At 41.1% G+C, this 12,862-nt stretch overlaps 1 protein-coding gene across 4 annotated transcripts in view; it reads right to left on the bottom strand.

Annotated features, from left to right (window-relative positions):
- CDR2 (cerebellar degeneration related protein 2) overlaps positions 1 to 12,862 on the bottom strand; it is a 104,470-nt gene that overhangs the window by 38,717 nt on the left and 52,891 nt on the right. For all 4 annotated transcript variants that reach the window (XM_044089627.1, XM_044089625.1, XM_044089626.1 and 1 more), the window contains one exon: positions 5,478 to 5,626. In XM_044089627.1, coding sequence (XP_043945562.1) covers positions 5,478 to 5,626 — 149 coding nt within the window. The remainder of the gene's footprint in view (positions 1 to 5,477; positions 5,627 to 12,862) is intronic.

Raw genomic sequence — 12,862 nt, 5'->3', positions numbered from 1 at the left:
TGTTTCTTAGGCATGGGGCCTGGAGATGGGCCCTGTGTAGCTGGTCTCTTAAGAGTGCATGGTTGCTTTAGACTTTGTGAAAGCCTTGATGGAGAAAGAGGAAGGTCTGAAGACACCTTGAGTGGAGGTGGACCTGTCCACATTCTGAGTTTCCAACGCCAAGAGTGGCTTCGGTATCTGTAGTCGGGGTGTGGGCCGAGGAGCCTGCGACCTCAGGCACAGGAGACACAGTCAAAGACAGGTCGTCTGTAGTCAGGGGCTGCGTAGTCGGCTCGCTGAGAACCGGACCACGTGTAGTCGGCTCTGGCGTGGTGTCGGTAGAGGCCGCTGACCTAGTGTGTCGGTCCTTGTCTTTGCGTTTTTTTAGACAAAACCGGAGTCGGAGTATCCGATGACATAGTATAGTTAAATGCTTTCCCAAAATAATGCTGGGTGAACTCCGCCCGACGCTTAACAGTGCGTTTGTTGAATGTAGCACAAAAGCGACAGACCGAGACGTCGTGGTCTGGGCCTAAACAAGGTATACAGAGGGAATGGAAATCCTTATGCAGTATTTGCTTCCCACAAGAAATACAATTATTAACTTTGTCTGACATCGGTCTGAGGCAAGAAAAGTTTCCCCAACGGGGTACTTAGCTTTTAAGAAGACTTCGGTTTCCAAATTTTCGTAATCTCAGGAGCCGGCCGACCGGCACTTGCGAACTGCTTCTGCTTCGGGCACCGCGCGGCAAGAAAGACTGAAGAAAATGGCATTGGCTGGTTCCTTTATACCCCTGTCGCACTGACGTCAGGGAAGAAGTGACAACAACCGATGCCGGACCTAGACTTTGGAATTCGGCCGACTGAGGACCCGCCTGACGGCAGGAGAACCCATCTGTTATGACTGCAGCTGTATGCACGATGAACATCTGCCTAGAAAAGCCTCTATTTGGATTTTAATAAATGAAAAAATAAAATATCAGAATTGCTTGCATGCATTTCACTCTGCTGTTAATACTGTCTCATTTCCAGACCAACCAATCCACCAGCCACAGTCAACTTCCTACACGGCGGCCCTTCTGTAACTAGCTGCTTTTTAATGGTCTCAATTTGCTCTCAGGAGGTAGGACTTAAAGCATGAAGGCCTTACCAGATACCAGAAATGATGCACATTGTATTTTTCCAGATTTAAACCAGTATATCACTGCAGGGGAGCCAACAAACACTATTTGTTTTTCAGCAGCATTGGGGACATAAAGCAGATACTGATGGAATATAGACTTTTAAACAAAGCAGAGACTCTGTTAGAGCAAAATGTTCTTGAAATATGAAACCCAGACTTACTACAACCAATACTATGTAGTTGCTTTCCCCCCTCCTCCACCCCCTCTTATCTGTACCAGGATACAGATCACTGCTCTGGGACTGCACTCTAGCCACACTATCCTCTGCCTTGAGCAATTTGTTCCAATCTTCTCCCTTTCCAGATGCAAGTTGTGCTCCTGTATCCTCCTTTTTTTCACTCTGTGCTACACAACTACACAGTGCAGTACATCCATAATGCAGTCTTAATTTTCCCTCTCTCATGTGGGTTAGCTTCCAGTGCCCTTAGAGTTGTTCTGCAAAACCAACCACCATCCACATCTCCTTTACAATCTTTGCAGCCCTCCACTATACACTCACCATCAGTTCTGATGCCTCAATGGCCTCCAAGACTAAATTGTGGAGAATGCCACCCAGCACCTTTGGAAATACTGTATTTAGTATCTGTAAACACATTCCTATAAAATACATCCTAGCATAAAACTAATTAGTGTCAATATCAAATACTACCACTCCTTCCCCGCAGCATGACTGCACACTGCCCCATCCATTTTCCACTAGACTGAATTATGCAGAAGCCTCTGCCTCGGCCCTCCCCATGGAAAATCTTCCTTTTAAAACAAGCTCATGTTCACCATCAGAACTAACCATCATGTGATCAAAATCCATGGTTATCTCGGATGGTCACAGCTGCAGTTGGAGACCCAAATGGCACCAGTTCATCAGAAACAAAACTCAGACTTGAAAACTACACACTGAATTACTCTCTTCCCCCCCAGGTTATCCAATTTATCTTTACTCTAGACCAGCTAGATTTTCCGGTTTTGAAAAATAAAACACTTTTACGGCAGACACTAGACAAATGAATATGTTCTGGCTTTTTGATAGCACACAAGCATTTAATTCTTGGGGAGGGGGCAACTTAGGAAACTTCACTTCGCACACACTCCTGACAAGACAGGTTTGCTTTTACTACAATAACCTTGGTCATCACTAATCACAAGACAGGGAAGACCAGTCACACAAGGCTTTTCTTCAGTGGGGTAAAATACACAGAAACATTACAAGTGTTCATGTCAAAGGGAGACAGGGCCATAGATCATGGGAAATTTGCACTTCTACACAGCGTATCCCGTCACCAACAGCATAGCAAAGCTAGAAAACAAGGTAAAGCAGCATGTAACAGTTTTACAAGACAAATCACACAAGCATGCATGAACACTACCAAACAGCTGCCTCAAGTGCAGTCTTTAAATGCAAAGGGATTGAAAGGGGCAGAGTAAGGTGAAGTACTATTCTATGGAAGATGGACATAGCCTCATACGATCAAGCAAAGAAAGCTAGAATGTGGCTCAAAGCAATATACCTCTGTGACAGACAAATCTCTTTCTCAAACCCTATATAATTTTGCAAAGTTAACCACAGAGCTGGTTGCTCTAAAACAGAGCTTTATATACACAATTTGTCAAACATCTCAAACACTTTCTTTAACTCTACCAGAATAACTCCACTTAGGGCTTTACATCCCAACATTTTACCTCAGAAACAAGAAGGCTTTTGTAATCTAGGCCCAATCATACACCTCCCAAGATCTGACCACTCTGTGGTTTATTAAAATAATTTGAAGAAATGTTATCCCTTCAAACGTACCACCATCTATTATTACCCATTTCAATTTCTTCATTTGTTGGAAAAATGCAACAGTCCCACAAATACCCAAATGCACCAAACCTGGTTAATACTTCAGCCTTCCACTGAATTTTCAGATTACTGCAGCTAGTTAAATTACTAAGAAGGTATAAAAATACCAACATGTCTGTATGCAAAACTGCTTTATACAAGCTCACCAATGCCATGCTTACAAACCGGGCCAAAGGATACTTCACTGGTACCTTTTTTTTTTTTTTCAGACTTCACAAAAACGCTCAGCTCAGTAAATCATATCATCCTCAACTCCCCTGCATGCACCAGCTTCGGATTCATCCCCTCCACCAAACTGGTTCACACACTAACACTCCAACAGAACCTTCAGTGTGCATAATATAAAGGAGCTATCCACCCCACAAAAAAACTTTACCCAAGGGTCCTAGTTTAGGACCCTGCAGTTAACTGCAGGGTCCTAGTTAACCCCATCTTAACTGATTTAACTCCAAACATTATTCTCTTGATGCTGTTGAGATCTTAGACCGTACTCTTTGCACATTCAGGCCTTAACCACAGAATGATTATATACAGCTACAAATAAAAGTAACAGCTTCCATCCACTGCTATGCCATCTTGAATGATACAAAAGATTAAAATTTTACTACTCCCCCTCAAGCCAGCAGCATTAAATAAAGTAAATTCTACTCCGTTTGGCTGTTGAAAACGTACCACTTTTCACTCCCAGAACAGCTTTTAGTAAAAATATACTGCAACTTTAACTGGAATATGGCCCTTTCACTACACCGTTAAGTACATGGTCATTTCATCCCAATTTGATGTCAAATCTCTTACCACCACTGGGTCATACCCCAAAATATCAACTGGCTACCTGTAACAGATTCCAGACATCTCATCTCACCGTAAATCATAAAACACAATGACAAGCTCCCCATCAAGCCACAGATTAGCTATACAGAACATGCACACGAACTTAGGTCTGTTGATATAATCACACCTTCTCTATTCTAGCACCTAAATTCTGGTACTTGCATCCTAGCACAACTGTTGTATGTACTGCCAATTTAGAAACAGACATAAAAGGTCTGCGGGCAACCCATTCAAAATACCTGCTGTCACTAGAGTCATGCTTCGGAGAACCTAAGACAGTGTTCCTTCTATCCTTAGTACTGTACATAACCAAGTATCTATGCTCCTCTTAACTGTTCCTTCCTAAACCTTACAATCTCCCCTCTCATTTCCATTGCAAATTAAAGCCTTCAAAACTCTCCCCTGCAGCGCCTTTCTCCTTATGTAGGAAGGAAATTCAAGTAAGTTTCATAACATACACCACCCCCCACACACACACCCTACCTTTTGTTGAATCACAACAATGAAGCACATCTGATCAATCAAGCGAAACTGAACAGAACATAAAAAAAAAAAAAAAAAAAAAAAAAGACAACTTTCTACCTGCAGGAAAGCAGTGCCCCACACCCCCTACAATGTCATCACACATACACCCAAACTGTGAGACTGCAGAATGGGGAAAGGGCAAATTAATGCCAAAGCACTGTGATCACGACTCTGCAATCACTTCTGCTGGCATTACATATGTTTGATATTCCAGGCATTCAACCAAAGGGAGGGCTCCTACAATACACCTCACACTATTTTTGTGCATCTCACACAAACTTATGCGTGTGTAAAATATATGTAGAGAGGTGCACACACACCTCTTCAACCCATTTTTTTTTTTTTTTTTTTTTTTTTTTTTAACAGCCATTGTATTTCTCAGAGTATGGCTGACAAAGGATCAGTTGGCCAATTCACTTAAATACAAACTAATAAAGGAAAGTGCAGGACAGCACATTGCTGAACACACACTGGTATTACTTCATGAGATTCCAGCGTCCCAGTGAACCCTGAAATGGACTGAGAACTGGTGTCCTATACTGGAAAGCCATAGGGAATGCTGCCAAAGATAATTCCCTGGTGCCAACACCATGGATGAGGTGGGTGTAAACTGGAATAAAAAACAAGTTAATCCATCTTTACTACCACTAATGGCAAAGCTGGCCTCATTATGATGGGGTCCCCACAAGAAAAATAACTGGAGGTGGGCATGAACATTGACATAAGCTACAACAACAAAGCTGGTCACATGAGGATGGGGTCCCCATCACAATAAGTGGAGGCAGTCACAAACACACAGATGTAACCTACATATATAGGTGTGCTGTGTGTATTTGTTAGCTTCATGGAGCTGACAGCATCTCTCAACAAAGAGATTATTCCATCTTGTTTGTTACTTTCTTCAGAGTCTGTTTTATACACAAACATGACGACTGTTCCAGTACAGACTCCTAAAGTAACCAAGCATCAATTTACTACACATCCTTCCATTTTCTGGTAACCCACATTAACCTTTACTATGCTGCATATCGTGTGGTAAAAGATCAGCTGTGTGGTTTACAACTGTGGTCTTATATTACTGCACTCACAAACATCAGCATAATTCACTCACTCATTACCTTGCAAGCTTTTGTTGTGATGTTTTGCTCTCTGCAACCAGCTTCTGATTGGCTGCTTCCAGCTCTCGTGCGGTTGTATCCAGCTGTTCATAAACCTTTGCATGCTGCTCATTCATTTGGCGCAGGAGCTCAATTTGTTTTGAAAGATACTAGAAGTGACAAAAATATCTAATGTAAACAAAGGTCATACTCCAAATACTAGATGTCCGGAACTCTGATATAAAATTCAAAAACTCTGTTACTAAAGACCACTTTAGCAGTACAAAGTTGTAGCACATTTCAATAGTCAAAAGTATGCCCCTGTACTTACCCAATAGGGTGCAGTGCCCCCCCTTCCAAAACACCTCCCCCAACTTAGCTACTCTTACTTTTGAGATTACAGGACCTCAAACGTTAGTTACTACCCATTCAGTTGGAGGGCAGTGCTTTAAGACTAATACACAATCACTTCCAAGTCAGGGAAAGGGTGCAAGTTTAACAGTATGCCATTCCAGTCTCAAGTGCATTTCACACCCATTAGATAAGCAAATGTAGAGAGTAGAGACTCCTTTTCCGTAATCTTGACAGTTAATGCTGTACATGGGAAGAGTGAGACCTTGATATACAAGTATTCCAACAAGATATGTATATACATACACTCCTGTCCTACGACAAGACCGGGATAAATACGCAAAACATGTGTACAGTACCAAGCATTTCTAGCCAAGTACAGCAATTTGTCAGTCTTAGTTACACTAATTAGAAGAAAATGCACTCAGTTTCAGTACCTGAACGAAACAGCAACTGCTCTAGATATTTCATATCACATTCACACACAGCTATAAAACATCAATTTAGAAAAAATTAAGCTTATAATTAAAATAAATAAAAAATAAACAAACAAAACCCAAAGCCTGCAGCAAACTTCCATAATAGAATGCCTCAGTACCCAGTCCACGAACTATAGTAACAAATTCTACACTTTAAATCACCAATGAACACACAAAAACCCTGCAAAAAATCTGACAAACGTGGTAAAAACTTGTATGTATAATATATATATATATATATATATATATATATATATATATATATATATATAAATATATTTTTTTTTTTGCACACACACACCTATATATATTGATATTTATTACACACACACACAGAACAGCCCATCAAATAAAACTGTTCGACCTTCAAAAGACATCACACTTAGCACTGCGATGAAGCGAGACTGGGGGTTCTCACAGCTGAAGCAAAACAGGGGTCCTTACAGCTAAAGCAAGAGTTGTACTATGTGACCAGCATTAAAATAAATAAAAATGCAAACCCAAAAAGCACCAGATATCTGTACAAAGTTAATATTAATGAATAGGATTGTATTTGTTAACTATCACCATTGGCTGGGTGTTTGGCATTCGTGTTTAATTGTTTAAAGGCATGCTTGCTATTGAAAGCCTGTTCTAGACAACAAGCAGAACTAGGATATAAAAGAAAAACACTGACCCCTACCATTTCCATTTCCCCTATATTTCATGGGTATGGAAATGGGATGAACTTCACTATTTTTTTTTTTTTTTTAACCTGGAACCAGAAGCTCAACTTCCATCCCCAACAAGACATCACTGAGTTATGCCCATCACAGCAGAACAGTAGGGAAGCCAACAGCACTGACTGTGATGGTGCGTTTCTTTCAAGTGAAATTGTTACTTTACATGAAAAGCAACAAAGGAACAGCCACTAACCATCAATGAGGTTTACTGTAATAGCAGAAAGGAATGCAAGCTATGCCTTGTTTCACATCACATGATCTTTAACTTTCCCAGCCATCGTTTGCCAGATGCACCCTTATCCCTAAGAAGGGATGCAGTGCTCTATGGTATGGCTGGCGTGTGAAGCACCAATACATCCAGAAGGCATCAACAGATTCAATTCTTTACTGCCGTCATCAATTCACTTCCCACACTGCACAGTAATTACATCTGGCTGCAGTGGTTCACTGGTCACTTATTTTCTCCACGCATTCCCAAACTTAATGGCAAGACAGATGGTTTTATGCAACTGCCTTTTGGATTACCACAATTATGTTTTTACATTTTTGTAACTTCAGTTTTATGGACAGCACATATTTTGATAAGAAACAAATGAAAAAGGATCAAATGGTTAAAGTCAAAGGTGAATAAAAGAAAGTAGCAAAAGATCTGGGAAAAAAAAAAAAAAAAAAAGTCAAAACTCCTCCAGTTCCAAGGTCAGTTCTGAGGATGGTACCATTATTCATTCATACAGCTCTCAAATAGCAGATACTGAAGGTGTTAAAGTACCAGCATTTCTCTCTCTCAACCTGGTGCTGAAAGATCGTAGCAGCACGTTGTCGGTGCTTACATTGCCGTGTCTACATTTTTGATTTCTGAAGCAGATAATTCCGTACTTCAGCAGTACCTAGCCAAACTAGAAAGCAGCCCAAAAAATTAAAATACCTTAGCAACAGACCACTAAGTGCAGGAAGTCACGAAAGGATGACAGACTAGTCTAGGTCCTCTTATCTTCTGTTTTTAAAGTCTAAAAACATTGTAGATGCACAAACCTTTGTAGTTACCTCTTGAATGCTTAAAGTAAAACTACTCTGACATGGTTTCATTTCATATAGGAAAATTAAGGCCTATCTGGTCTCCCTCTCCATCAAAGACTTATGTAGCCCTGTACTGCATCTTTCTAGCACAAACACAACACCCACCACTTGGTACAACAGCATATTTTTCTAAGGTAGAAACTAAATTAGCAGTGGATTTCAAAATGGTTTCTGCAAAAGGTAACTGAAACACTGAATTCTGAATTACAGCCTAGGAGGACACGTTTCATTGTGGCCATATTACAGGGAATTCTGTAACTGTCCAACTGTCAGTTATGAAAAAATTGCTTGAGAAGTTACCAGAATGTTACAACTTGGTCACCAAGAAGATCTCCAGCAACATGCAAGATATTCACTTAACAGCAGATCTTAAACTAGGTCGGTGTTAAAGCTACTTCTCTTTCCATACCATCCCCTCAGGGATACTTACTGCTCTGTGTTATATTTATAATGGCTTAAACTGCAGTTCTCCAGGAGGCCAGAGACTGCTCCTAAAAATGAAACTTTCCTATCGGTGTCTCAGGCGCCAAAGCTCCATGGAATAACGAAACCAAACCAGCACAGGCCTTCAGAGAGCAGTGCTCCTGCTGCAGGGAATGAAGGAGTTGCACTGTAGGTGTTATAATTACTCAGTACTTTCAACCTTTTCTAGATGACTCAATTCCTTCCCCATCCCAGCGCTCGGCTTCCTCCTACCTCTCCAGCACTGGCTAGTGCACAAAAAAAATGCACAAAAAAGCACAGCACAGAAAGGGAATGGAAGGTGTGCTCCTTCCTGCAGCCACAGCCCCTCTTCACAGACCAACATTAAACTTATGTTCTCTAACTTTCGTATCCAGTACCACAGTACTCTCAACCACAGGGCAGTCTCTCATGTCATTCCTGAAGGTGGCACCGAAGGAACATACAAGCTCTAGAAGCCATGTCAGACTTGTAAATTTGTTATAAATGTGTGCAAGAGGACCACGTAGTAGTACCACAAATCACAGTGAAGTGTTATGGAAGAAGGCTGCATATCTACAGAATTCTGTGTAGGAATATGATCGAGGTAGATGACAACGTTTTTCAGAGGTTTCTTACACTACAACAAGCAGCAGCCTGGCAACCATTTAGAGGGGCATCTTTTATAGTGACTTCTTTGATTTTTTCAGTGCCAAAGACCCAACAAATTTATCTTTTGTCACAGATCATGTTGAGTTACTTGTGAATACACAAAGCAAGTACTCATCAATGCATCACTGGGCAAAGAATGTTGGTAGCTGCATAGCCGGATTTAAACTGTAGATTCAGTAGGTTCATAGGTAGGTACTAGGCTATCTGCCCAAGGGCATTTATAAGCCCAGACAAAATGTGTTGGCTTTTGCCTCCCTTTTAGTTTCCTGGGCCTCTGTCTAGCAGGGCCACGGAAGTGATCCCAGGGGTAAATTTACGATTTGCCATCTACTCGTCAAGATTTCTCTTGGAGTCAGCAATGGGCTCCGCCTAACAAACTGGGATTCTATTCCAGAGCGAGGGAAGTCTCTGGGACAGGAATCTATCCTTCCAGCATGTCCTGTTTATTGTTGTGCTGAGGTTTAATTCACTGGAACGTGTGGCTCTAAGAGATTTGGTTTTCTTGAGGTGGAGCATGTCCATTAATTCCGGGTTGGACATGGCCTTATAAGTCAGACAGAGATCACCTCTGAGCAGGCGGTAAGCAACCAAGTAGAGCTGGAGTTTTAGTCTAGCTGCATAGGGCATCTCTTTGAGGCCCATGATCCTCTTGGTGAGGTACTTCTGTGGTCTTCCCAGCTGTTACAGGTGTAGAGCAAGGTACATTCCAAATGGGGCGTTGTACTCTATTATGAGCCTGAGTGATGAGTAGAGGGGCACAATGACCTCTCGATCTAGAGGTGAACCCTTTCGTGATTAGGTGGGCTATATAGAAGGAGCCACATATTCAGTTACTGTGGTTTCACAAAACTGTTCAGGTAAAAAACACTTAGCAGATGAAGGGGCATTTTTGCAGGGGGATTTCCCCTGTCCCCATCCCAATATATTAGCAACTTACTGGTTGTACAACAGTAGTCACCCTCATGCATCACCTTAACTTTTAGCCTGAACATTTCTCCACAGGAACATAAATGTGGGGAAAGTAGTTTGCTGAAAATAGTTTTCAGCAGAACAATTTTGCTGTACACAGACTCTCAAATTCCCTTTATACAATTGTTACAGGTTTCCTACCTCATCTTCTATACAATGTAGTACAGTCCAGACTCCTATGGCAACTCCTGAGCAGCAGAACAAAGTTTATGAAGGACAGGAGAGAGACAGGCTTTTCTTCCAGACCGCATACATGTGCATGTCAGCCACTAATCTACGGAGTTGTCTGAGATGTGGAACAATAACAGAGTACCTGGAGAGAGCCTATACAGACAGTAGCAGGAAATGTATATGTAGACTCCATACAGAAGACACCCCAGCCAAGAAGTGAACTGCAGAAACTTGCTATAAGGCAGTAATGTCCTCTACCATGAAACCCTTCCCAACCTACATTAAATAAAAAGGTGGTCTGTATGCAAGATGACCTCGGTCTTTGTTGAAAATCCTTGACACTGTGGACGGTCAAACAGACAAATTCTGCCGCTATGAAATGGTTTGCAGAAGAGTACCAAGAAAACCTATTTCCATGTTAAAAATTTTAGGTCTGAATATGACGCAGGTTTAAGTTGGACGTGACAGCTTCTTTAATACAAATATATCTTAAGGTAGGCAGAGTTATCTCAACAGAAAAAGAGTTCCCTGAGAAAGGCTTGCTGACATCTGGCAAAGGCAGGGTTAGGGAGGTCTGAACAATGCAAAAATTTAAGATATCTGTTATGAGTAACGTGCATAATTTGCTTGAAGGGCAACTCAAACTAACTAAAGTGCACTATTTGGGGCAACTGTACATGGACAATGGACACAGACTAAAATTTCATGAAACTTCAGGAACAAAGAACGGCAGTAGGAGAAGCAGAACTGTTCAGGAACACCTTGAACATTAACCAAAATGAAAAGCACCATGAAACAACCCTACATTGTGACAGCACCTTGAAACAAGCCTATTTTGGAAGACTTCGATATTCAACAAATGAACACTACCGAATAGGTACTGGCCCAAGTACTTCAGCACCTTGCACCACACATTTAGGTAACTAAGAAGCCAAGCTGCACTGCACCACACATTTAGGTAACTAAGAAGCCAAGCTGCACTAAGAATCCCAGAAATTCTACCAACAAATATCAAACCAGAAAACTATCACTGTGGGCACCTGACCTTTGTTCGTTTATTAAAGTTAATAAACTAGAATGTTTAGAGGCTTTCTTACCAGAAAATGTTGGCGTCCCATCAAGGGTGTAGCTAGGCATACTCAGTGTACTGAAGAGGAGTACATTTTTTTCTGAGCATTTCTTGCAAATGTCAGCACTCAAAAAGCACAGAATGTTTAGAACCGTGTAAATGAATATTCACAGTATAGTGGTGCCCAAAGAATTCTTGTGGAAAAGTACACCTCTAAAACTAGCTTTTCATGGAAATAAATTGTAACAGTTGAAAATAACACACTTCTTTCCATGTATCTGGGGGTATCATTTTGAGGGCTGAGTAAATGTTTAAACTGACAAGTGGGTAGTGAGGGCAACATTAGGTTGGAGTACAAAATGTAAATCTCTGGCCACACCCCTGCGTCCCATAAACCTCTTACTGCAGTACACCGCATTGTGAAACTGAATTTGGGAAGTTTTGATGTGTATAATCCACAAGTCCAAACAAAACTCAGTTTGATATGCTGCTCCAGAATAAGACCACAGAAATACTTGAATTACATCCTTTGCGGATGCTGGGAAATGTTCTACTCTCCCTCTTTCTGATAAGCTGTTAGACGCGTACTGTCATTGTATACAAGACAAAGATTTTGTTTTTATTTTAAGAAAATAACTCTGAAATACAGTTATACATGCCAAATGCAGTACTGCGTTCTGTGATGGGGCAAATAGAATCTTATTAATCAAAGTGGCCAAGGGGAGGAATCGCACAAGAGTCCCTTTTGTCTCTTCTGCAGGACATGCAGCAACACTCACCAGGTTCCAGTATTATCAAGGACAGTACTGGGGTCTTGACTCACACATTTGCATGTATGCAGGTATATACAGGTGGACTGAAGAGGGAGTAAATTGGTAAACAAGAGGGAAATGTCATTGTGAATTATAAGAGGGAAATGTCATTGTGAACTATGTGACAACTTCTTCCCCCTTGAAAAGCACCTTAAGCTAGAGTGAAATTAGTCAAAAATCATACTGAAGCCCCTGCCCAAACACAAACTTCTAACCTCTCAAATTTAGACAGAGCACTTACTTATTTGCTGCTTGACGAAGAAAACCGCTCTAATAAATACTGCAATAAAAAAAGGTGGCAATTAAGCTTCTAGCTAATATTGTACATGAAAACTTCATCTGCTGCTAACTGCTACCTGCCCAAGTTGGCAAAGACCATCTGCGTCACAAGACCACCAGCAGCAGAAAAAGTGCAAGAATAAAGCCAGTGACTTGGTCACCAACACACACCACTTCATTTTACAAAAGTGTGCAGTTAATTCACCGTAAAACATCTGCAGTACAAGCTTAATAATGACACGAGTCATAGCTGCTTGAAGGCAAAAAAAAAAAAAAAAAAAACAGCTAAAGTTTCCAAAACTGCTGTTATCACATAGCGCTAAAACTGTCACTGCAAGTACACTGTTTACTCTGCAAAATGCAT

The sequence above is a fragment of the Protopterus annectens genome, chromosome 12.part0 (assembly GCF_019279795.1).
Source record: "Protopterus annectens isolate FY-2018-M chromosome 12.part0, PAN1.0, whole genome shotgun sequence".
Taxonomy (NCBI): Eukaryota; Metazoa; Chordata; order Ceratodontiformes; family Protopteridae; genus Protopterus; species Protopterus annectens.
This window is presented reverse-complemented; position numbering and strand designations above follow the sequence as displayed.